General features: G+C 37.9%; 1 protein-coding gene and 1 pseudogene across 5 annotated transcripts in view; one reads left to right on the plus strand and one right to left on the minus strand.

Annotated features, from left to right (window-relative positions):
* ERC1 (ELKS/RAB6-interacting/CAST family member 1) overlaps positions 1–27,567 on the minus strand; it is a 511,095-nt gene that overhangs the window by 44,619 nt on the left and 438,909 nt on the right. For all 5 annotated transcript variants that reach the window (XM_049627032.1, XM_049627029.1, XM_049627031.1 and 2 more), the window contains one exon: positions 554–742. In XM_049627032.1, coding sequence (XP_049482989.1) covers positions 554–742 — 189 coding nt within the window. The remainder of the gene's footprint in view (positions 1–553; positions 743–27,567) is intronic.
* LOC125920067 (40S ribosomal protein S26-like) lies at positions 20,434–22,424 on the plus strand (annotated as a pseudogene).

A 27,567-nucleotide genomic window follows, 5' to 3' on the forward strand; every position in this document is an offset into this window, starting at 1 on the left:
GCTCAGTTTGTTCTCAGTTTTTAAGAGTCTCTTATGCTTTGGCTCTCTCCCACTCTAACCTCTTTTTTTTTTTTTTTCTTCCCCTCCACCATGGGTTTCTGTTAAGTTTCTCAGGATCATAAGAGTGAAAACATATGGTATCTGTCTTTCTCTGTATGGCTTATTTCAATTAGCATCACACTCTCCAGTTCCATCCACGTTGCTAGAAAGGGCCATATTTCGTTCTTTCTCATTGCCCTGTAGTACTCCATTGTGTATATAAACCACAATTTCTTTATCCATTCATCAGTTGATGGACATTTAGGCTCTTTCCATAATTTGGCTATTGTTGAGAGTGCTAAGCAGCCCTTTTTGATACTTGAGCAAGTCACACTGAGGGAAGAATAAAGTGGTACTTTTGCAAATAGTAATTCCTATTATCTGTTGAAGAACTACCCTTTGCTAAGAATCCTGAATCTGGACACTGAGTTTCCAAAGGTAGCTCCTACTGCATCAATCTAAATAGCAGCTGAATTTTAACAGGGTCTTGTCAAAGTTCAAGTGAGAGACTTACCTGCTCCTGGGTCATCTTCTGCAGCTCATTCTCCCAAGCTGCCTGGTCATCGTCCAAGTTATAGGAAGCTGGTGGAGTGAGTCCACGAAGAATCAGGGGGTCTCGGTCATGGCAGAGGGCTGTCAGGTGTCCAATATACAACTTTAATTTGCTTCTATTCTGGTCAAGTTCTAAGAGGGGCTGGATGATCTGAAGTGAAAAAATTGAGGAAAGTCAAGGTCAATCTGAAACAAGAAGTTCAAATATCTTTGTCTTCCAAGTCAAAGAAAACTGGCCAAAGAGTCAAACTGCTCTAACCACCACTGAAATCTTCAGGATTATAAAAAGATACAGTTCCACACACTTGCACATTTACACTGTCACATCTAAACCCCCTTTTGGGAGACAGGTAGGGAATGCTGGCTTAGTCTATCAAGATGAAACTGAGAGTTCCATACTTAGGCAGGGGATTAAACACAGGACTAACTTGTTTTTACCACGATGACATTCATGATACAGAAAGACTCCAGTTACCTCATGATTTCTCTTCCCGTTTATTTATAAGAGGTTACAAAAAAAAAAAAAATGCTAGCGAAATTTGCTCACTGAAAGCCTGGACAGCATATACTTCATGTGTTCCTTCACCTCCTGGAATGGAAGAAAAATTCTGTCTCTGGAGAAGGTGCAAGTTTTTCTTGGCCATGAGATGTGATGAGTGAACTCATTACTAAATCTGCCTCATCCTGGCTTAAGCGCCCCTCATTCATTTCACAGAGGTATCCAATATTCTTTTTAAACAGTGATTGATAAATTCTTCTATAACACCAAACACCTGACTCACAGCCAAGGACTCTCTGAAATTCTCTCAGTTGTAACACTGGTTTGATGTTTATCTTGAAAAACAGTCCTGCGCTTTTTTTTTTTTTTTGGTATTCCCTTTACTCTGGATGAATAACTATCCCTTGATTCCACTTGGAAGCACATGACAGATGACTTCTACCCCAGAATTTCATTTGACAGCTCTCACGACAATACTCTGGTCAGGTACTTGGTAGTTGGTCAAAGCCTGGCGCGTTTAGGAAGAGTTGGGCCAGATCTCACATCTCAGAACAAGGAAATGTTAGAGCAGCACCTGCTTGATACATAGCAGCTGTGAGAGTTGCGAAGCTCCACCAAAATGCTGGCAATTCTCAAAATGTTCCCAGGGCTTAAAAGGCAGAGGTCTGCACCTGTTACATGTCACTAGGCTGGCATTTTTCATGTACAGGACACCTCTAACCCACCTAATGAATAAAGGAGCTCAGTAATCTTCTTTACAGAAACAAGGACTGGCATTACTTTCAAAAGTGACACTGATTTCTCCCTGGCCTCCCGAGAGGCCTGCTCCTGCTGCTTTCCTTTATTTCTCTTTAAGAGTTTTTTTTAAATGAATAAAGTTTTACATATTTTATGAAATTAATACATATTTTACTCTGAAAAATATGGGAAAAAAGTATAAAAGAAGTGACAAAATAGGCTATAGGCATTACCATTTGCAATGTTGGCTGATTTTCTTCTAAGTCTTCTAATAAACTTATATAAACCAACTTTAACAGTATCACACTTCATATTTTGCTTGATACACTGTTTATCCATTTAATGTTATAAACATTATGAGTACTATTCAAACATTACCTATTCCTGGAAAAACATGGTTTTTAATGGTGGCTTTATAAATACATCACATTTCCTGTGTTTTCTAATATTAATTCCATGAAATAATTGAGAGGGAAGAGCCAGGGGCACCTGGGTGGCTTAATTGGTTAAGCATCCACCTTCAGCTCAGGTCATGATCTCGTGGCTCGTGAGTTTGAGCCCTGCATCGGGCTCTGCATCTGGACAATGTGGATTCTTTCTCTCTCCCTCTCTCTCTGCCACTCCCTAACTTGTGCTCTCTCTCTCTCAAAATAAATAAAAACTTAAAAAAAGAGAGGGAAGAGCCAGGGCATAGTGACTAAAACAATCTTTAGCTTACTAAAGAGATCAGAGTTCAGAGGTTAGGCCTATCTAGTATTACATATTATAGAAGTTGAAGCCTGGCTAGACAAACCAGAGAAAGGAAATCAACTTAGCATTATTTTGTTTTTTAAACTCATACACACAATTCTATAAGGATAAAGGTTAAACACTTAGGTGCTGGTATGGAAAGCTCTTGGGTTCTATAAGAAACCCCTAATCAGCAGGCTCATGGTACCAGTTTCTGCTGGCATTTCCTACCTATGATAGACATATTGACCCTGCCAATCACAGAAAGAAGGGACTCTTTGAATAAAGCAGAGGATTTAGAGAGTGGGGAAGTTGGATAATTTTTCACTAACATCACCAATCTCTCAAAAAGAATTATATTTTATTTCTGGCCACAAATGTATACTCACTGCAGAAAATTTTATAAAGAATTCCAAAGCATAATCTTTAAAAGCAATATAAAGGCAGTATTCCCTTAAATGCATGCACACTTTGCACTTCAATAACTAAACTGCCTAGTCATGGTAATAGAACCATAAGACACCACAACCCTGAGGCCTCCACACAATGTAGCCCTATTTCTTTTCTTTCTTTCTTTCTTTCTTTCTTTCTTTCTTTCTTTCTTTCTTTCTTTCTGGTTGTTGTTGTTTTTAGCTTGGCCTTGTCTTCCATTGATAAAAAAAATTTGGCAGGGGAGGGGGAATTCACTTTTGGGACTACCACTTATTCTGTATGTGTATGTATATATGTGTGTATGTATGTATGTGTGTGTGTGTGTGTGTGTGTGTTGGGGGGGGACTATAGATGTTATCACATCTGGGCTGCAAGGCTGAAAAAGCTGATATTTTAGGTAATTACTGTTTGAATAAGCAAACTGGCATGAAAGAATATGACCACAGAGGAAGGAGACAATGTGATAAATGGTAGTAATGGAAAAGTCAAATTTCTGATAGTAAATGACATTTAGAAAAATACTACCTCATTACTACATGACTTGAAATGAAAAAACTTATTTTTCAGGTCCTTGTTCTTAAAGGTAAATTTAAATTAATTTAAATGCATTTCATGTTGAAGTGCTAACTGACTAAAAAACATGATAGTCTTTTGCACTCTATAATTCCTCAAAGTCCAAACTGAAAAGTTAAAAAATGATGGAATTTGAAATTCTTTCCAGAATAAAAATTCATCTATGCAACAGCCCAGATGTCTGTCCTTTCTTCCCATGGCTAAAGAAATTGCTTTAACAAAACAAAACAAAAACCCCATAGGGCTTACTATGTGAAGGCATAGGAAACAGCCCAAGTAGCACAGCTCTCAAATCTACCCTCTTAAAAAAATCACTTTGGCCTCTCTGGGACACATTTAACCACGTCAATCATGTGGGAAATGCCCTTATCTCTTCCTTTTCCCCCTATCTGACTTGGGCAGGCCACTTAGAAAAGAAATTGCATTTCCCACAAGGTAGAACTGCCACTGCCTAATCTCAAGAGGGAAAAGGGACGCTTGTCAAGTGGAATGAGGATGCCTTACAGGATCTGTAAGTTATGTCTTCTGTCCACATGCAACCTCAGTACATTGGCAAGAAGTCCTACCAAAAACTATCAGAAATGTGGTCAGGCTTAGTTCCATAGCTATGCAGAAAAATAGTTATACATCTTTTTTTGTCAAAATGAAGTTAAAAAATGAACTTATCGAGATAATTTCTGCTTGTATCAAATGTAATGTCAAAAGGCAATGTTCCCCTAGTCTTAATATTTACCAAATTATTAAGGAAAAGAATTTAAATTACAAAAAGGGATAAGATTTTTTTGGTTGACTTACTGATAGCTTTGTTTCTTCTCAAAGGATTTATTTGCTTATGTACTAGATTCTCAAACTGACTTCAGAGGCCAGCATTTGATGACATATGGTGACAGAGGACAGTGATCTTCTGAGGTATTTATTTTAACCTCCTTTCCACTTAAGTGAGATTAGATGGGTAAAGGTCTTTTGGAAGACAGATGAATTGCTCCTGTATTGTTCAGTGTAGACTGTGAGTGAAAATTCCACAGTTTTCCATTTCTGCAACCCATGTATCTATGATATCTGAACACACTTTCTTAGACAATTTGACTCTTCAATACCAGGATGGAATGTGCACAGTGAAAGACTTTTAACTAGTCCATTATTTAGCCTCCTTTTCTCTTCTCCCTCTACTGTTTCTTTGTCAGACACTTACTCTAAGTATAGATTAGTTCGTTGTAAAACATTCTAGGCACTGGTTTTATTTTTTTAATTTTGTTTTTTATTTATTTCCTTATTTATTTTGAGAGAGGATGTGAGAGCATGAGCGGGGGAGGGACAAAGACAGAGAAAAGAGAGAATCTTAAGCAGGCTCCGCACTGCCGGCATGGAGTCCGACACCAGGGCTTGAACCCACAAACTGTGAGATCGTGACCTGAGCCAAAATCAAGAGTCAGAACCAACCGAGCCATTCAGGCATCCACCCTAGGCACTCATTTAAAAAGGAATGGTGTAGCTTCATCATAAAGGCTGAATGAATAGGTACTCAATATTATTTGGAACTTAAGATTTTGGGGTAACTAGTATTTTGCTGTTTGGAAGATGCCATTTGTTATTATTTATTATTTATTTATGTTAAAGTAGTCTTCAGGCCCAGTGTGGAGCCCAACATGGGGCTTGAACTCATGACCCTGTGATCAAGACCTGAGCTGAGATCAACAGTCAGATGCTTAACCAACTGAGCTACCTAGGCACCCCAAGAAGATGCCACTTTAAAAAATATTTTATTTTTGAGAGAGAGAGAGAGTGCAAGCATGAGGAGGGGAGGGAGAAGGAGAGAGAGAATCTCAGCCTCCATGCCCAGCACAGGCCCAGTGTGGGGCTTTGAGATCATGACCTGAGCCCAAATCATGAGTTGGACACTTAATGGACTAAGCACCACCCAGACACCCCAAGAAGATGCCATTTTTAAAAATGTTTATTTTTGAGAGAGAGCAAGTGAGTCGGAGGAGGGGAAGAGACAGAGGGACAGAAGATCTGAAGCAGGCTCTGCACTGATAGCAGACAGCCCAATGTGGGGCTTGAACTCAAGAACCATGAGACCATGACCTAACCTGAAGTCAGACACTTAGTTAAGTGACTTAAAGTTAAGGGTGACTGAGCCACCCAGATGCCCTGAAGATGCCATTTTTAAAAAAGCTAACATTTATCCATCATTTACTGTGTTCCTGGAAAATTATTTTTACATTTGCTGTGATTCTTCTGTGGCTAGCTGACTACCCTTAATTGGCTATAAAATCTTGTTCCTCTTTATATCTGCTGCTGAAGTCTTCAGAGACAGGTTCACCTGCCCATATATTAATGGCAAAAATGCTAGTGGTAGTTTTGATTTCTCACTGGGTTACCATTACACTTCTGTCCCCCAGTGTAGGTGTATCAAGAAAGTCCCAGAACAAATAACATTAACTGCCTAGAGACATTAGTCTCTTAACTGTATTTTTGTCTAGAGGCTCCAGCAGAGGGCTAACTCTGAAAAGTAAAAAAAAAAAAAAAACAATTAGAACCAAATAAATAAATAAACAAATAAAGAAAATTAATCGATCTAGTCTCAAACTCTTTTCTCCTTCAATAACTAAGTTTATCTTCTTGGCCAATTATATACTTCAGGATAAGAAAGATGAAGGCTAGTGTTAAGTTTCTTTACAAAAGTCTGGAATTTTGTGTTATGTTCTCACTTAAATGCAGTTATTTGTGAAAGAATAGAGTTCTTTCAAAAAATATAGTATATCAAATGACATATATTGAAACTAAAAAGTTATATAATTCACTTAACAAACATTTAGTGAATGCCTTTGTGCCATGTCATATCCAGTTTTAGCTGGTGGGAATATTAAGAATAAGGTGTGGGGGCGCCTGGGTGGCTCAGTCGGTTAAGCGGCCAACTTTGGCTCAGGTCATGATCTCACGGTCCGTGAGTTCGAACCCCGTGTCAGGCTCTGTGCTGACAGCTCAGAGCCTGGAGCCTGTTTCAGATTCTGTGTCTCCCTCTCTCTGACCCTCCCCCGTTTATGCTTTGTCTCTCTCTGTCTCAAAAATAAATAAACGTTAAAAAAAAAATTAAAAAAAAAAAAAGAATAAGGTGTGGTTCTACTCTACATTAAAAAAGTCATGAAATAATGGAGCTAATGTGTTGAGTGTATACAAGAATTAAAATGCATAAATTCATGGTTTATCTTCAAGTTTACTTTTGAAATCAACTTCATGCAAATTGCTAAATAAACCTCTGTGCCGTGCTGTGAAGCTTAGTTTAACTTTGTCTTCGTATATAAGGTTATAAAATCCAAGTTTTTTCTTCTTTGAAATTTTTTTTAATGTTTATTTTTGAGAGAGAGAGAGAGAGAGGCAGAGAGAAAGTGGGGGAGGGGCAGAGAACGAGGGAGACACAGAATCCGAAGCAGGCTCCAGGCTCTAGCTGTCAGCACAGAGCTCGATGCTGGCTTGAACTCACAAACCTCGAGATCATGACTTGAGCTGAAGTCAGATGCTTAACCGACTGAGCCACCCAGGCACTCCTCAAGTTTTTTATTCTTAATGGTCTCTGAGATCCAACTTCTTAATTAGCTTTCTCATTTGAAGCCCAAACAGAAGGACAATTAATGGATTCCCTAAATGTTTTTGGTGGTATAGTCTTATCCATTTTTAACCCTACCAAATAGAAAAAAATATACTTTTGAGAATGGCCCTCACTAGACACTTTTCCTGCAAGAGAGAGAATAGCTTTAGACTTACTTTGTACTTAGTGGGCTAGTAACTGAAAAACAATTCTAGTATAGCATAGCTGCCTTTCTTTTAGGGGTAAGTTAATAAACTTCCAAAATTCCAGGAAAAATTAACAGATAACCTAAAGTTAAAGGCAAGTTAAAGTTAAGGGCTCCAAATCCTAACCCTTACTTCATTAACTATCTTTCATGTTTAACTATTTGACTCCCCAAATTTTATAGAATGTGACTTTCCTGTATTTGTCTCCTAAACCAAAAATAAAAATCATGACAAAAGCAAAACAATCATTTATATCATAAATATTTTCTAAGTACCTAAAATAGGTGTGTTATAGTAAGCAGAATCTGTTCTTTCAGCCTCCCTTACAGATGACCTACTATTACTACTATAGTAAATGAAATATTTGGACTGGGGAATCACTTAGGCTCACTTAACCCTCTCATTATGTTATCTATATACTGGTGGCAAAGATTCTCACCAAACTTTAGTTAGGTTCTCCCTGAACTCTCTTCTTAACTGGCCCTAATTTTGGGCTCATCTCTACATTGTCTAGCTCTATCAAGAATTCTGCTAAATTGGTTTATCAAGACTCTCTCATCCTTGATATTTGATTACTCTCAATATATGATAAGGTTCCTCATCCTCCCTCATTCTCCAGGTGATCGCTGGCCTGCCTTCAGCAAGGATCTTATTAGGTCAGTTTAGCCAGAATGTGCCCTTATCCCTGGTGTTTTGTCTTGGTAAGTGTCCATATACTGATCCCAACCCTGCTTCTTGGCCATGAATTTCCAGTTTTCCTTACCATATTCAGTTCAAAGATTGTTAAGCACAATCTTTCTCCCCACTGAACAACTCCATTGCACTGCTTCCTATCCCTATCACAGTTGTCTTGAATAAAGTCTGTCTTACTGTTTTAAAAAGGGAATGGATAATTTTTTTCTTTAACACTGAGTAAAGGAAAGGAATAGTAAATACTCAGTTACACTAGGAATTCAGGTTCAGGGACTATTGGGTCACTGAGATGAATAAATGTTAATCAGAAATCTTACTACAAACAGAAATATCTAGTTCTTAAAGTAAAAACTCTCTCCAAAGGTTTTAGATTTTAAAAAGGCTTTATGGTTTGTTAAAGTTTAAATGTGTCCATCAAAATTGCCAAAGGCTATAGGTTTTGAAGTACAAACAAAAGTGGTAATCATTTTATAAAAAACTGGGGGCTCAGTTGGTTAAGTGTCTGACTTCAGCTCAAGTCATGGTTTCACAATTTGTGGGTTCAAGCCCTATGTCAGACTGTGCTGACAGCTCAGATCCTGGAGCCTGCTTCAGATTCTGTCTCTCTCTCTCTCTCTCTCTCTCTGCCTATTCCCCGCTCAAGTTCTCTCTCTCTCTCTCTCAAAAATAAACATTAAAAAATTTTTAAATAACATCTGGTCATTTCCTCTTAGTTTCATGGCTCAGAAATCCGTTGTCAACTTTTCTTTAAGTATATACTACCACTTCAGCAAAACAAAACATTTTCTACTTCTTGATCTGGATACAGAGAGAGAGAAAAAAAATCTGTACTCAAAGTTGTAAGGAGACAGGAAACAGGGTACAGAATAAAATGAATCTTGAAATCTGAACTACAGAGCTACTAACTATATTTTGCCTAGTTACTCTTCATTTAGTTAAAACCTATCCTATTTTATGCAGTATAATAAATGCTACTCAAATACAGCAGAGTGTTGCAGGCCTGCACACTGGTAAGGGAAGGGAATCTCCCACTGGGCCCTTTTATTCATATGCTCGCGGAGGATGTTAAAGGCTGCAGGTATTTCAAGTACCTGCTTTAACACTTGGAAATTTGTAAGATACATGAAAATAAGATCATTTACCAATAAGGGGGCAGACAAGTATGTACAAATGAAGAAGTGCAGATAAATGGACATTAGGTGGAGAGAATGCTACTATGAGGCACAGAAGCTACTACAAGCTAACCAATCAGGGGGACACATAGTAGGCACCCTGAAGATATGGTCAGATGAGAGAAAGAGAACTAGATTCAAGAAAACCACCCACTCTGCTAGATTAAGAAATGCTAAGAATAGGTGCATGCTCCAAAATTCTTCCTCGCTCTTAAGAGCTAATAAAGATGGGAAAGCATCTTCAATTCAGTTCTTGGCTGAAGGCTTGCCTCTCCACAATAAATCATTTATTGTATTTTAGTGAACAATGTAGGGGTTAAGTATTTGTGTGTACACCTAAAAGTGTACACAATAAAACAGGTAAGTGACCACCCCATTCTATACCTAAGTTCCGTGGCTATTCACTCATGAATGAGAAATTACGGGGAAAAAATTCTAGGCATGGGGGAGAAAAATGAGGCAGAAGAGGGAGAAAAGAGGTTCACACTTTTGGAACAGGCGAGCCAAATGAATACTGATGCTGCATTGAAAAGGAAAAACTAGTTAGGCAGTTGGCCGCAAGCAAAAATGGTGGCCTCAACTCCTTGCATGCCTGTGCACCTACCTGAGTGTTGAAATTAATAACTCACACTCCATTCTGATCCTTTGAGGTGTGGAGCCTAAAGTACTCCTGCTATAATTGTTTGTTGCAGTCATGCACAACAACACTTCTTGGCATTATTACATGTCTGCTAGACAGATGGATCTGAAAAACAGCAACATGCTTGTTGCCTGCTGGGCAAACCACAATAACAACCTTATCACAACATTTCATTTTCTTCTCTTTCCAATGCAATGTACCAATTGCACTGGAAGAGGAAGAGAAGGCCAAGTGGAGGTACCCAGGGTAAACAAAAGGAACCTCCTGGCTTTGAGAGTCTTTCAATAAATAGGGAATGATCTAACAAAGAATGTACATTATAGGGAACACATCCACTAGCTCCTTCTCATAGTCTAGTCTACAGGAATACGGAGAAGAAAAGGGCCAAGTATGATTATCTAGTAACTATGAGATTTGATAACATATCTGTATAAGGGCTCCCAGAGGCCAGTCTCTGGAGGAGACTGTTTTGTGATTAGCTTATTTTAAGGTCAGGTTAAAGCTGTGTGTGTGTGTGTGTGTGTGTGTGTGTGTGTGTGTGTACACACCTAAAAGAGTTGGAGGAGTAGACAGAGATAGTTTGTCACTGACTAATTGTCATTAGTCACATTATTATTTCAACTCTAGTGTCAAATCAAACACAGTAGGACCATGCAGATATTTAGAAGTCTACTATAGAATGCTCACTGATAGGCTGTGGCCACTGAGGGGCTCATTCTATCTGAAGACAGACATGGTAGACATGGCTCCTCATCAAACAGTGCTTAACAAGAATGTACCCCCTACGAGGGTACAGGTGGGAGAGGAGAGTTTATCTATCATTTGGAACGCAGGGGAAAATATCTATAGCTGTGGAGAGATATCAGAAATGGGTATTTCTGCTATTTAGAGAACTGATTTTCATATAGGAATTTGATCTCTTAATGCTAAAGTTAGAAATAACCAGGAAACAAACTTGACAGGTTAGACACGTGATTTGGTGTGTATAAGAAGGCACACGGATATCCTTGCAGTGGGAAGAGGACGGCAAGGGCAAGATGGAAGGAAAGATCTGAGCAAAATGGCCCTTAGCCATTATATTCAGGTTTAGCACAGCTTAGAAATCTGCAAACTGAGAGGATGGAAGTGTTTCTGAATATCATAAAAGAGCACTTCAAGAACTGAAACCAGTACCAGGACAGGAGACACAAGGGTGTCTGTCTCTTTAACTTCTCCTTCTCATTAGTATACATTAAATAAAGCTAGGCCCCCAGTGAGCTAAGGCTAATTCCAGGAAAGGTGCCCTATTTTAGCCCCAGTAGCACCATCATTCTCTTCCTTTCCTCTTCTACCTCTCTCTCCTCCTGACCTACCCACACGAAGAATCTGTATTTCCACTCCACACATACATACCAAAAAATGTCAGATATCTGAGAATTGGAAAGGGATCTTGGCTGCTCTGACAGAGCCGTCCTTCCTGGATTTATGTCTGCCGTAGTCAATCAGGAAATCATATTTAAAAAGCAAATTCTTTCTGAAAATCTTATACACCGTGAACAAATCCCATGGATTAATGATTTCCAGACATTACCCTTTTACCTTGGGAGTAACCCAGGCTTTGGGTGGAAAAAAAAAGGATTTGGGAAAAACAAAAATTAAGAAGATGGTTTTCTCTACCCATTTTCTTTATTTCAGAATAAAACCTCCCAAATAGTCACTGAATTAATCTCCCCTCCTCCTCCTCTCTGAAAGTTAAAATTGCTTAGCAAAGCACAAACTCTGATAGATATCACCATTACATTATTACTAGTAGTTGATGCTTAAGCAAAGCTTTTATTATTTGAGGATAGAAAAGTTACTATGACAAAATACCAGAAATCCTGTTATAAGTTAACAGCCAGAGGAATTCAGGATTAAGTAACCTGGGGCAAATCAAGCCTTTTTGTGTATATATGACCCAGTTTTTGGAAGAAGGATTCATGTGCCCAGATTCCCTCTGATCCAGTACAGAGTTCAGTAAGTGCTGACTGAAGATCAGCTCTGAAGTACAGTGGCAGAGTGCAGCAGTCCCACTGGAAACTGAGGAACAGAGGAAAGAGCAACACACTCTGTGACAGAGCTGACAGATCCTAAGAGAAGAGCAGCGGAGTACTTGCAAGTAAAAGAATGGAGTGCCAACAGACCAAGGGAGAAAGTTCCAAGGAATTAGAAATGGGGGTGTATCTAGACTGCAAGAAGGTAAAGTTACACGATATTACAGAGGGAGGAGGCTCTTAGTATAGTTATAAGGTGACTTGACAGTGGGGGAAAAAGGTACGTTTGTACAGAATCTTCCTAATTTGTTTCATCTACAAGCCTCTAGCTCCAGCTTTTGGTACTCATGATAAAGCTACCACACATATGGACCCACATCCAATTCTGTAGCAGTTTTTGTGGGAAACACAAAGGACAGAGACCATGTTTCTAAAATAATCAGAGTACCTAATATTTTATTGGGCTTAGAAAATAGGAAACAATGAAAAAGTGCAGCGGAAACTCCAACCCTGAAAATCAACCAAAGAGGAAAAGCAACAAGAGAATGTAGAACACACCTTTTCTTTACCATGTTAATCTGTTCATGTCACTAGTGTTTTTCCTTGGTCTCTTTCCAGGGAGTATACTTTTAGTGTCATAGACTTTCACAGCAACTAACAGGAGGAACAGCTCTCTCCATGCTTCAAGCAATCTGCCCAAATATATGCATCCCTCAATTCTGGGGGATTCTTTACACTAAGTTGCTTTGTAGGCTTCAGCAGCTGTAATCTTCTGTATGAGATGCTATTGCTGACAACAATTAGAAAGCCCTAGATCATCCACAGGAAGCAAGGTCTCTGCCATCTTCACCTAAACAATAAAGTCTCACGCCATTTGGTCTGGTATACTTCTGTATTCATCTATCTAATACACCATCCATATACCATTTCCCAGATGTACCATTTCAAAGAATACTGCAAAGCCATCCTAAGGCTGACATTTGTGTCTCAGACTATCTTGTGAGTTCAGTGCTGTACGTTCTATGTACCTGAAGGTTTCCAGCTCTGATTTAATTAACATGCCCATCTAAACAATCATACTTTTTTGTGCACAACAATAGAGCATCAGGTTCACATGTTACACATGCGTGCGTGCGCGCGCACACACACACACACACACACACACACACAATATGCGGTTTGATTACAGGGGCCAGGCTCCTCTAAACTGGAATGCTTGCATCCCAGTGTCTCCTGAAGCAATTACAACTTGTACCTTCTAGGAAAGCAGAGTTGTTTGCCTGGCTGCTTGCCTTATCTGCTCTCATGTTAGTTACTTCACTCATGAAATTTTTGCTAATTAGCCATGGAATTAAAGTAACTTAGATGGTCTTCTGTATCTTATGATCTTACTAAGAATCTTATTGACTTGAATATTTCTCCAGAAAAAGCTGCTAGGGCATCTCATACTTTATAGCACTATAATCCAAGCAGACACAGTAGTCTCCATTCTTTACTGCCAGGGAAGGCAATGTGGCTGGCTGTGGCCACAAGCATGACTCATTCAAACACTGTAGCCATAAGCATGTAGGCCCTTGGCTGGTAATGTTAATTACTGGGCATCCAGTTTCAAAGACTGGTGAAAAAAGGCTTTTTCACCCAGAGGCTGTCCTCACCAGAGAGACAGATTTGTATTCCTCACATTATGTGGCTATAAAATGTCTGCATTGTACCAAAAACTCTGTGAGGGAGTACAGAACTATGGAGCAATACTGTGCAGTAGTTAAAAGCATGGGCTCTGGAGACAGACTGGTTTAACTCCAGGCTCTGCAACATTCTAGCTATGAGACCAAGGACAAGCTACTTTGGGGACAGTGTATTTTATGTGATTGTAATAATCCATGTGTCTACCACAGAGGAAACTTGTTCAATAATTATTAACTATAACTATTTTTTTTAACTATTACTATTTTCAAGAATCTGTTTCATCATCTATAAAATAGATCTGAATAGATGTAAAATACAAGTTATTCTTGATAACTTTAGCTGACACTCTGATCCCTAAGACATTTTAACCCTATCACTGTGCTTCGCTCCACCACCAACCGTGGATGGTAAGACAACCACTGGATGCGGAGTAATGAGAAAAACAAAGAAGAGCTGGATCAGCAATAGACCAGAGGCTGGTAAATTACAGTCCGTGGACCAAATTTAACACCACTGCCTGTTTTTCTGTAATCCATCTTCTAAGAATGGGTTTTACATTTTCAAATGGTTGAAAAAAATGAGTGGAAGAATATTTGGGTGACATATGGAAATTACATACAAATCAAATTTCAGCATCGATAAATAAAGTTATATTAGATTGTGAGTCATGCTCATTTATTTACATATTACCTATGGTTGCTTTTAATCTACAAACCTTTACCCAAAACTTTGCCAATCCGTACAATAGACCAATTCCAGACAGTGGGGTAACTATAATATTAGGAAATTCTTATAACTGTCTCACAGATTAGTTAAGAAATAATAACTACCATTAAAAAATTCAATTCATAACTACAATGAGACATCACCTCACTCCTGTCAGAATGGCTAAAATGAAGAACACAAGAGACAGCAAGTATTGGTGAGGATGTGGAGAAAAAGGAACCTTCATGCACTGCTGGTGGGAATGTAGCCTGGTGTAACCACTGTGAAAAATAGATGGAGGTTCTTCAAAAAACTGAAAATAGAACTACCCTACAATCAAGTAATCACATTACTGGGTATTTATCCAAAGAATACAAAAACACTAATTCAAAGGGATACATGCACCCTTATGTTTATTGTAGCACTATTTAAAATAGCCAAATTGTGAAAGCAGCCCAAGTGTCTGAAAGGTGAATGGATAAAGAAGATGTGGTGTATATATATACAATGGACTATTACTCAGCCATAAAACAGAATGAAATCCTGCCATTCGCAGTGACCTAGATGGAGCTAGACAGTATTATGCTAAGCAAAATAAGTCAGTCAGAGAAAGGCAAACACCATATGATTTCACTCATATATGGAATTTAACAAAACAAATGAGCAAAGGAAAAGAAAAGAGAGAGAGACAAACCAAAACAAAGACTTAACTATAGAGAACACATTGATGGTTACCAGAGGGGAGGGGGTAGGAGGATGAGAAAAATAGGGGATGGGGAATAAAGAGAGTACACTTATCATGATGGAAAAAAAAAAATATATATATATATAAAAGAATCAATTCATAATGAATATTATTTGCATCAATAGTGATATTAACATAAAATAAAACGTTGATGTAATAGAAAAGTGATTTTGGCAATAGGCAAATGCAAAAGAAAGGATACTAAAATGATTCAGCAAAATACTAGAATAAGAATATTGAATAAGAATATTGAAAACGTTAGCCATTTTCAATTACATGTATGGAACACTGATAAAGAAGTTAAATAGAATTAACTTAGTTTCAGCTCCCGCAAAAATTCAGTGAAAATTCCTTGACACCGGTATATCCTGATTTAAATGTTTGTGAATAGGTCAAATATTTCTATAGAGTCAAACATTCTCAAGGTTAAACAAGCGTGAAACACTAATTGGACCAAAACAGCATCTTGTACTCATTTTCAGTACAGAGCTAAAAATAGGAGGAATTTTAAAGATCATATAGGTAATCTTTTCCCCTTCTCCTTGCCCTACTTTCTAAATGAAAAATTCAAGACCTGGAGAGGCAACCTGACTTGTAAACATGGTTAGGAGCTATGTTACTCAGCTAGTGGCTGTGGATCACAGCTTGATGCTTCTCCCCTTGGCTTTATTCACTGCTTTTTATTTGAATAGTTCCTGTGGGCAAGTTAACTTCCTAAACCATAAGTGGGCTTTTATACTATGTTCTCTATTTTCTAACCCAAAGAAGATTGGAAACGGTTGGAGACATTTCTTAGAAGAACCAAAGTTTCTTGATAATGAATATATTCCCACTTTACTAACTCTTCCATCCTTGCATCTATTCAGGCCTTCAGCATCACTCTCCAAGACAAAATAAGAAGATAATCTTAACTGACCTTCTCGTTTCCAGTATTCTCTTTCTGTCCATCCTGTACAGATTACATGGCATACTAAGGTCTTCATGATCTACCTGCTGACTGCACCAGCTTTCATGGCTTGCCCTCCTCCTACCCTGATACTCTCTGGTGTTTTAAAATAACTCCACAAATTCTTTTGACATGCCTCTCTTCAAAAAGTAGAGCCTGAGATACTCTGCTCCATTAAATGTGGGATGGTCTTACTGACTTGCTTCTAAGAAACAGAATATGGTAAGAGTGCTGGTATGTACCCTCTGATTCTAGGTCACAGAAGGCGTTTGTGGCTTCTTCCTTATTCTCTTCTCCAGAATCATCCATTTTGGCTGAAGTTGGCCACCATGTCACGAAGATATTCCAGCAGCCTTATGGAGAGATCCATACAGGGAGGAACTGAAGGCTCTTGCCAACAGCCAACATGAACTGTAGATGAGCCATCTTGAAATTGAATGCTCCATTCCCAGTCAAGCTTTTGGATAACTGCAGTCCCAACTGACATCTTGACTGTAACCCCATGAGACTCTAAGTAAGGACTACCCAGCTAAGTGGCTCCTGAATTCCTGACCCACAGATACCTCTGAGATAACAAAGGCTTATTATCTTTTATGCTGACAAGTTGGGGGTAATATGTTATGTAGAAATAATTAATTACACCTTAAGCATTATCCACAGTGAACTACTAAGAGTATACCAAATTTGTTATGCTGTTTATGCTTCCTTGTCTAAAATTATATCTGTTTGGCAAATGAGAACTGCTCCTTCAAGAGGCAGCTCACTGTCACCTTCTCTGTGAAACCTTGAGTTTCTTGGAGAGGCCTGGGTTTTCCTACTGTACCTTGTATAATTTTTTCTGTTGGAGAAAATGTGGTTTAGTATTTGTTTTACAGTCTTGAAACATATATTTTAATCCATATACGCAGTGCAGTATTTGGATTAGAAGTAGACTCCCAAAAAATATTTTTGACTTAATTTTCTCATTTCAGTCAGTTTTAAACCAAACAATAAAAACCTCAAACCACACTTACGGAATTATTCTATGTGAACTTAGGACCCAGATGTCAATGATAAAGGAGTATGGAGAATGTGCTTTTCAGCTTATTAAAACATGAAGTGAGGGATAAACATTCTGATTCAATTTCTGGAGGATATAACAATATGAATGTTAGATTCTAAATAGTGACCCACCAACAAAATGACTATGAAAATTTAAACATTTAAGATGTTTTCACTTAATATCCAAAATGACAAAAGCAAAATTTGAATAACTTATTTTATATTCACATGAAAAGGAACACAGACAGTCCAAGTGCTTTCTAGGTTTGCCAAATCCCTCCTCATACAAAAAGTTTGTAATTCTAGTTTTGAAATTGAGGAAGAAAGAGTGGTACATATTCAATGTTGACTATCTTTCAATGAAAAGAAATGAAGTCTTGCTAACAAGTGGTTTGCCTTAAAACCTGAATTTTCACCAAAAAGAACCAGCCATCTGTTTCAAATATTTTAAAGACTAAGCCCCATTTTGTGCTCTGCTTTGATCTCCCAGGATAATAGGAAGACAGTGATACAGTCCAGCTACACCTCAATCAAGTGTGCTCATTTAATTTATCCCAGAAATGCTAACTGCCAAATCCAGCTGGAAACTTTAGCCTCGTCATCTTCGGATCAGGAAGAAGGAGGAAGACACATCAATGGAGAATAACTCTTTTGTTTTGGTTGATGATGCATTTTTGTATTTCAGAAAATATTCCTTTAACCCAAAACAGATAGTAATCCTAAAGACAGAGAGAATGTATAGAAAATAACAAATTAGTGAGAAGCTGAGGACAAGTTAATGAAAGGAATACTGTAGAACCCTATTGTAACAAGATTGTTGTTTAATAGTTCAGATAAAATGTGATTCAAATCATGTCCTCCAAAACATAACTCTACAAAATAAAAATGTGATATAATAGGCAACTGCTAAGCCTGTCTTCCAAAACTATTAAAAGGGGGTCCTATCATATGGTAACTGGTGGGTGTGCATGGTGAACTTAATGGTATATTCTAGAATGTGCACTAGATACTGACTGGAGCTAGATCAGTCTGGGAAACTGATACACATGAATAGGGTCAGATTATAGGATAAATAACCTGTTAAGGTACAGAAGAATTTAAAAGATTAAAAATATCTGGTACTAATGCATAAAAATTTAAATAAATTATATGCAACTTCCCTTTATGGTAAAAACTCACCAGCTTTTTCATTTGATAAATATATATGAGCTCTGCAGGGTCTCCACATTTTCAGATGACTGTGAAAATCAACTGACATGTGAAAACTTTTATTTTGCACAAAGTGTAAGGGTATTTTTATTGTCCAGGAAGAATGTCTCAATCACAAACTGCACCTCAAACAGGACAAAGACAGCTCTTCCCCATTAGTCAAATGCTCATAATCATTAAGATAAGGACCAATGGTGGGGCACCCATGTGGCTCAGTCGGTTAAGCGTCCAACTTTGGCTTAGGTCATGATCTTGCGGTTTGTGGGTTTGAGCCCCACATCAGGCTCTGTGCTGACAGCTTGGAGCCTAGAGCCTGCTTTGGGTTCTGTGTCTCCCCCGTGCTCTGCCCCTCCCCCCACTTGCATTCTGTCTTTCTCAAAAAAATAAATAAAACACTTAGAAAAAACTTTTTAAAAGGATCTGAGAGCATATGTTCCAGAAACATTTAAAATACCGTAGTTCTGAGTCTAAGAAATAAATCACATGAGTCACAGGACAATGTCACCTTAAATCATTCAGCAGAAACTATAAAAATGTAGGATGTACCTATGGAACAGTATAAATGATGTCTTAAGAATACATCAAGAGAAAGGTTTCTCTCCCAAATTACTTACAACTTTCTCATGTAGTCTAAGAGGTCTTTGCCTCTGTGGAACTTACGTAATTGTCAAGTGTGTCCAGAATTAATTTAGACTCCAGTATAGAGGTGGTGGTTTCTACTTCTTACTATTGCCTGAAAATCACCTTCAGGTCAGAAAACTCCAGAAGAAAAAGTCACCTGCCATCATGGGGTGCTCCTTAAAGGTAATCAGGTCTGACTTAATATGTATGGCTAACATCCCATGCCTTGAGGCCTTGGAGAGGTACCTATATTGTTGCTCAGGCACTACTGGCAAACTTTAACAATTCAATTAGAGATTCAGAAACGAAGATTAATTTCTTTTGCTGCAGGAAAAAATAATTACTAGGATTGTGGGTTATCTGTGCAATTAAAGTAATGTTACTCTAGGGGCGCCTGGGTGGCTTGGTCGGTTAAGCGCCCGACTTCGGCTCAGGTCATTATCTCACGGTCCATGAGTTCGAGCCCCGCATCGGGCTCTGTGCTGACAGCTCAGAGCCTGGAGCCTGTTTCAGATTCTGTGTCTCCCTCTCTCTCTGCTCCTCCCCTGTTCATGCTGTCTCTCTCTGTCTCAAAAATAAATAAACGTTAAAAAAAAATTTTTTTTTTAAAAGTAATGTTACTCTATTAGGAGGCAGGAAAAATCTATAAAATAAATAGTAGCATCAATGGATCTCATAAATATTCCAGGGTTGTATCACAGACACTAAGAATGTCTTTGCTACTGTCATTTATTTAGCACTTCCTACATGCCAGGCAAAGGGTTAAGTGCACTAAATACCTTATTATATTTAATCTGCACAATAGCCTTTGCTGCAGGTTTTGTTATTGCCATTTAACAAATGAGGAACACTTAGAGAAGAGGTTAAGTGATTTGTGGGAAATTACATAGCTACTGAGCAGCATTCAAATTAGGTCTAAAGACAAACACCCTTTACCACCAAGGTAAAAGGCCATAAAAATAATATAACTGCCTTATAAAGGACACAAAAGAAAAAATATTTTGTCAGTTTCATAGGTGGGATATAATAGTACATTTAAAAAAAAATTTTTTTTTTAACATTTATTTATTTTTGAGATAGAGAGAGAGCATGAACAGGGGAGGGTCAAAGAAAGAGGGAGACACAGAATCTGAAACAGACTCCAGGCTCTGAGCTGTCAGCACAGAGCCCGATGCGGGGCTCAAACCCACGGACTGCAAGATCATGACCTGAGCCGAAGTCGGACGCTTAACCGACTGAGCCACCCAGGCGCCCCATAATAGTACATTTTTAAGAAAGTAGAAATTTTTTTCTTTTTTTAATAAAAAAAATTTTTTTTTTCATTTATTTATTTTTGAGAGACAGAGTGTGAGCAGGGGAGTGGCAGAGAGAGAAGGAGACATAGAATCTGAAACAGGCTCCAGACTCTGAGCTGTCAGTACAGAGCCCCACGCAGGGCTCGAACTCACAAACTGTAAGATCATGACCTGAGCCAAAGTCAGACACTTAAGCAACTGAGCCACCCAGGCGCCCCAGAAAGTAGAAATTTTTAAGTGCACTAATGTGCATGTATCACAGTTATGACAATACCTAAGAAAGAAATACCTAAGAAAATACCTAAGAAAAACAGTAACACTGGACTATGAGACAACAGAATGTTAACTGAGATTGCATCAGAGTGGTGGGATTATGGGTAATTCTTTCCCTTTCGAAGCTAAGTGATTAGTGTTGACTACAAATCCAATTTTTCTCAATCTGCCTTCCTTAAGACTCCTAGTTCTCACACAAAGAAAGTCCCCACACAGTCATTTATGCACAGAAGTGTGCATTCTGACAAGTAGAGAGAAGAGAGTATATATAAATCTAGGAGATACAGTGAGACCTATTCCTTTCCTGTCTGCTGCTGGAATGGGGAAATGGGGTTGGGCATGCCTCTATTTATCTTCATGGTCATCCAGTTCTGGAAGACTCTGTCTAGGCTTTAAGGGAAAAAAAAAAAAAAAAAAAGTGAAAGGCCAGGGAGGGGGGCAGTTCTGAGATACTTCTAGGTTGGTGACCAGTTATCAGAGAAATCCTAATCGGGAAGAAGATGCATAAATGCACCAGGAGTACCAGTGTGTTGTGGCTCCTGGGGGCCTAAATACCCTAGTGGGCTTTTAGAAGGAGAGCAGAGGCAGCCATCTTGAAGGAATCCCAACAGTTATAATACCTCTACAGCAGAAAAATGTTTTCATGAGAAAAAGCGGAGCTCTTGGGTGCTTGCTTCCAAGATGACCACGGAAAGAAGAAACAATTATTATGAAGAAAAGGGCCGCCAACGTTATGTGCAGCTTGTTCATTGCACCTGCTGTGCCTGATGTGTGCCCAAGGACTAGGCCATTAAAACGTTCATGGTTTGAAACACAGCAGAGGCTATAGCTATCAGGACATTTCTGAAGCAAGGGTCTTTCACACCTTTATGCTTCTCAAGCTCTAAGTGAAACTACATTACTGCAGGAGTTGTGCCATTTGTAGCAAGGTAGTAGGGTATGACTTTTGTGAAGCCCAGAAGGACCAAACACCCCCCAATGGGATTTAGATCTGCAGGTGCTACCCTATCACCTCTGCCAAAGCCAATGTAAGGAGGTGAGTTTTTAAGTCTGAAGAAAAGCTATCCTCTGGAAAACAAATAAAATGGAAATCATACTTTAAAAATACGAAAGAAAAAGAAAAACATTGAAGATAAAATCTGGTTCAGTCACAAATCATTCTAAATCATGAAGGAAGAAAGAATGGTAAGCTGAATTTAGAAGTACAAAGGTACACAAAACAGTGAAAAAACTGGGGAATGATTACAGTTAGTAAATAAAAGCAGTATTCTATTTTTATGATAATGTTGATAGAGCTTTCATATTGTAGCTAGCATGCATTACTTTATTTATTTATTTAAAAAAAAATTTTTTTAACGTTTATTTATTTTTGAGACAGAGAGAGACAGAGCATGAACGGGGGAGGGTCAGAGAGAGGGAGACACAGAATCTGAAACAGGCTCCAGGCTCTGAGCTGTCAGCACAGAGCCCGACGCGGGGCTCGAACTCACGGACCGCGAGATCATGACCTGAGCCGAGGTCGGCCGCTTAACCGACTGAGCCACCCAGGTGCCCCTGCATTACTTTATCTTACTATATCAACTATTACAGTCCACAAAGCGTGTAACATAGTTGTAGTCTGAATTTGGCAAAAACTGTAGTCTAGAGCAAAGGTTCTAGAATTCTGAGAGTATCTGCAGGCTATCACAAAGCACAGTGACTTCAGAAAATGTTGACTAACCCTAAAAATACAGAAAGTTGGTGTTTAAAATACAGAGATTTGGTGCCAAACAACTATATCCTTTTCCCATCAGCATTCCTTTGATGTATCTGTAAAAAATGTTCTAAAACTAAAAATGAAAACTGCCTGTGTTACACTTCAAATACCACACAAAAGCTATCTGAAGTGAATGCTGGCTGTGCACCTACTATTTGCATAGCAGCTTATGGACTTATAAACAACTTTCACACTCACTACACTGCCTTAAGAGAAATAGGACAGTTATCATCACACTCATTTTAGAGATGAATAAACTAAGGATCTAAGAGGTTAATGAATTACTTAAAATATCTGACCTTCATTTAATGTTTTTTTAATTATACAAACAGCTGTCTACATTTTTCTTGGATAATTAATGTGAAACAGAAAAGACATATTTGAAGTTTGAGGAATTTAATATCTAAGGGCCAGAAAAATGATAGTTGATCCTAACAGTCAGTCTGTCAGAGAAAAACAACTTTGGCAGTTGAAAGGTTGTACTAAAAACCTAACAGCTCTGTCCAAGTCATATAAACAGATCAACACTGTCCCACAGTTATTCTGGAAAGGCCAAAACACATCAAGGAGGAATGATGTGAACCTTTGTTCACAGAGGAGTGATTATTTTTGTGACGAATTCTTTTTGTTTCAATCTTTGCTGTGAGATAAGGCTGAGCAGGTATAGATGACTGGCACCTCTCTTAGCTGAATAAAAGAGTCAGGATCTGGTGAGGCTGGTGAGAACACTGGTATACAATGCTTGTTTCTCCGCTCTGTTTATCAAGGGCTCTTATAAGTTTGGGGGAAAGAGGACAGCAGGAAGTAGAAGCGGAAGCATCTACTCTTGCAGGAAAATATTACTATCCCCACAGGAGAAGTAGCAAAATCACATACCAAAAAGTACTCTCACTCCCAACTATTAAACACAATTCAGTATAAGTGCCTTAACAAAATTATATACATGTACCCTTTTATAGAAGAGAAATACCACTTTGAAAGAAATAATTCCTGACAGCAAAAAATCTTAATTTTCCTCTAGTCTAAGCAGAAAAGTGCTATTCCAAAGCTAAAAAGAGATTAACAACCAATTCAACAGAAAGAAAAGAAAAGAAAAGTTTCTTAGGTTTTAAAGATTCAAATAAAAGCTTCTTGAGGTCCCAAGCCATTCTGGTATTTTCTCTGGCTATGGGTTAGTGAGTTACTGTTGACCTGTGAAGTATATGTATCATCAGCTCTTCTCATGACATAATCTTTCAGCAGATGGCCAGTAAAGAAAATCACAGGGGACTACTTCAATGTTTACTTTATTTCTCTTTAAAATGTTAAAACCAATCTAAGAGGGAAGTTCATAGTGATAAATGCCTACATCAAAAGACAAGAAAAGTCTCAATAAACAATCTAACTTTATACCTCAAGGGGCTAGAAAAAGGACAAATAAAGGCCAAAGTTAATAGAAGGAGGAAATGCTGAAGATCAGAGTAGAAGTAAAGGAAATAGAAACCAAAAAGACAATAGAAAAGATCAATGAAACTAAGAGCTGGTGTTTTGAATTGACAAACAATAGCTAGACTCTCCAAGGAAGAAAAGAGAGAGAATTTAAATAAATAAAATCAGAAATAAAGGAGGAGATGTTACAACTGATACCACAGAAATACAAAGGCTCATAAGAGACTACTAGGAACAATTATATGCCAACAAATTGGATAACCTAGAAGAAAAGGATACATTCCTATAAACGTACAACCTATCAAGTTTGAATAATGAAGAAATAGAAAATCTAAACAGACCAATATTGAGTAAGGAGATTGAATCAGTCATCAAAAATCTCCCCAAACAGAAAAGCCTGGGACCAGATGGTTTCACTGGTGCATTCTACCAAACATTTAAAGAATTAACAGCAATTCTTCTCAAACTCTTCCAAAAAACAGAGGAAGGGAAACTCTTGAAAACTCATTTTATGAGGCCAGTATTACCCTGATACCAAAACTAGAAGAAAACAGAAATGCCACAAGAAAGAAAAATAATTATAAGCCAATATCTCTGATGAACATAGACACACACACACACACACACAAACCTCAAGAAAATATTAGCAAACTGAATTCAACAATACATTAAAAGGATCACATCTTGGATCCAGTGGGATTTATTCCAGGGGTACAAGGATACTTCAACGCCTGCAAGTTAGTCAATGCAATACACCGTTAACAAAATGACGGATAAAATGATGATAGTCATCTCAATAGAGGCAGAAAAAGCATTTGACCATATTAAACATCCATTTGTGATAAAAACTCTCAACTAAGTGGGTACAGAGGGAACACACATCAACATAATAAAGGTCATATATGACAAGTCCACAGTTAACATATTTAGTAACAAAAAGCTGAGAGCGCTTCCTGAAAGATCAGGACAAAACAAGAATGTCTATTTTTACCAGGGCTCCTGGGTGGCTCAGTGGGTTAAGCGCCCGGCTTCAGCTCAGGTCATGATCTCACAGTTCATGAGCTCGAGCCCTGTGTTGGGCTCTGCATTGTCAGCACAGAGCCTGCTTCGGATCCTCTGTCTCCCTCTCTCTCTGCCTCTTCCTAGCTTGCACACACACTCACTCTCTCTCAAAAATAAACAAACATTAAAAAAAAAAAAAGAATGTCTATTTTTACCACATTTTTTTTAGTATTGGAAGTCCTAGCCAAAGCAATTAGGCAAGAAAAAGATATAAAAGCCAACCAAATCAAAAAGGAAGATGTAAAACTGTTACTATTTGCAGATGACATATTATGTATAGAACACTCTAAAGACTGTGCCAAAAAATTGTTAGAATATATGAATTCTGTAAAGTTGTAGGATACAAAATCAATACGCAAAAAACTGTTGTGTTTCTATACACTAATAATAAACTATCAGAAAGAGAAATTAAGAAAACAATCTTGTCTACAATTACATCAAAAAGAGGGGCGCCTAGGTGGCTCAGTTGGTTAAGCATCCAACTTCGGCTCAGGTCATGATCTCACAGTTCGTGGGTTCAAGCCCTGTGTTGGGCCCTGCGCTGACAACTCAGAGCCTGGAGCCTGCTTTGGATTCTGTGTGTGTGTGTGAGTGTGTGTGTGTGTGTGTGTGTGTGTGTGTGTGTCTGCCCCTCCCCCACTTGAGCTCTCTCAAAAATAAATAAACGTTAAAAAAAAAAAAGAATAACATACCTAGGAATAAATTTAACCAAGAAGGTAAAAGACCTGTATATTGAATACTGTAAGTCATTAATGAAAGAAATCAAAGAAGACACAAATAAATGGAAAGATATTCCATGCTCAAGGACGGGAAGAACTGATATTATTAAAATGTCCAAACTACACAAAGCAATCTAATCTATGGATTCAATGCAATCCTTATTTAAATACCAATGACATTTTTCACAGAAATAGAATAAATAATCTTAAAATTTCTAAGGACCCATAAAAGGTCATGAATTATCTAAAAGTAATCTTTTTTTTTTTTTTTTTAACATTTATTCATTTTTGAGAGGCAGAGCATGAGTAGAGGAGGGGCAGAGAGAGAGGGAGACACAGAATCAAAAGCTAGCTCCAGGCTCTGAGCTGTCAGCATAGAGTCTGATGCAGGGCTCGAACTCATGGACCGTGAGATCATGACCTGAGCTGAAGTTAGATGCTTAACTGACTGAGCCACCCAGGCGCCCCTATCTAAAAGTAATCTTGAGAGGGGTGCCCAGGTGGCTCAGTCAGTTAAGCATCCGACTCTTGATTTTGGCTCAGGTTATGATCTCACGGTTCAGTTCGTAAATTCTAGCCCCATGTTGGGCTCTGTGCCAACAGACAGGAGCCTGCTTGGGATTCTCTGTCTCCTTCCCTTTCTGACCCTCTCTCTCTCTAAAGTAAATAAATAAACATTAAAGAAGAAAAGCAATCTTGAGAAAAACTAAAGCTGGAGAAAGTCAATATTCAAGAAGTATTCATTGAATGCCTGTTAATTTGCCAGACAACACTTAAGTGACCTCTACTGTCACTTTACATTGTTCCCTGTTGATTTAAGACTAATAATTTAAAGACAAAGGGTATTATTAGAAATAAGCATATTTCATAATGACAAGAAGAATGTTTAATAAGAGTACAATCATAAATGGGTATGCAAATAATAACAATGTCAAAATGTATGAAGCAAAAATCGAAGAATTCAAAGGACAAATACAAAAATTCCAATTATACTTGAATATTTTAATATTTCTTTCTCAGCAACTAATAGACATCTCCATCTCATAAGTTTTTGGTAAAGTGATGCAATTTGTGAGCGATTTTATCAACCACCTGGACCTAACTGATATTTATAAAACACTATATGCAATAACTAAAGAATACCATTCCTTTCAGGAGCACATGTATATTCATCAACATGGACTGCATTCTGGGACATAAAATGAAAGCCTCAGAAAATATAGAATATTAAAATAATACAAAGTATATTCTCTGATCACAATGAGATTCACCTGGAAATCAATAAAAATATGACCCAATTTGCAATTAGACACTTTTGCAAATCTGTAGGAAGAAGAGAAAATATTTTAAACTAAATAATAATAAAACTGCCAGGATAAGTGAGGTAAGCAAAACTGTAAGGTATTTCAATATAAAAAACAACAACTGTATTTTTATATATTTGCAGCAAACAACTGAAATAAAACATTGTAGATACAAGTTAAAGAAGATCTAATTAAATGGAGAACTATACTATGTTCATGGTTTGAAAGACTTAATAGTGTTAAAATGTCAACTATCCCCAAACTAGTTTACAGAATCAATGCAATCTAAATACCCTCCCTGCATGATTTGTCATAGAAACTGACAGATTAAAATCTATATGAAAATGCAAACAACCTGAAATAACTATAACAACTTTAATAAAGACTAACAATTTGATGCGGCACCTGGGTGACTCAGTCGGTTAAGTGTCCAACTCTTGATTTTGGCTCAGGTCATGACCTCATGGTTTGTGAGTTCAAGCCCTGCATTGGACTCTGCCCTGACAGTGTGGAGCCTGCTTGAGATTCTCTCTCTTCCTCTCTCTCTCTGCCCCTTCCCTACTTGTGCTCTCTCAAAATGAATAAATAAACTTAAAAAAAAAAAAAGATTAACAATTTGAAAGACTTACACTACCTGATTTTAACATATTATGAAACTATAGCAAGCAATTAAGGCAGCGTGGTAATATAAAACAGAAGAGGCACAAACATAGACACATATTTACATCTTTGATTTTTTTACAAAGGTGCACAGGAATTCTATAGAGAAAGAATAGTATTTAAGAACAACTGGATATGCATTTGGGGAAAAAAAAGAAACTTGACCCCTTACCTTACCAAAATATATCAAACTTAGAGGTGGATTACAGAACTAAATGTAGACACAAAATGATAAAGTGTCTG

Source organism: Panthera uncia, chromosome B4 (assembly GCF_023721935.1).
Source record: "Panthera uncia isolate 11264 chromosome B4, Puncia_PCG_1.0, whole genome shotgun sequence".
NCBI lineage: Eukaryota > Metazoa > Chordata > Mammalia > Carnivora > Felidae > Panthera > Panthera uncia.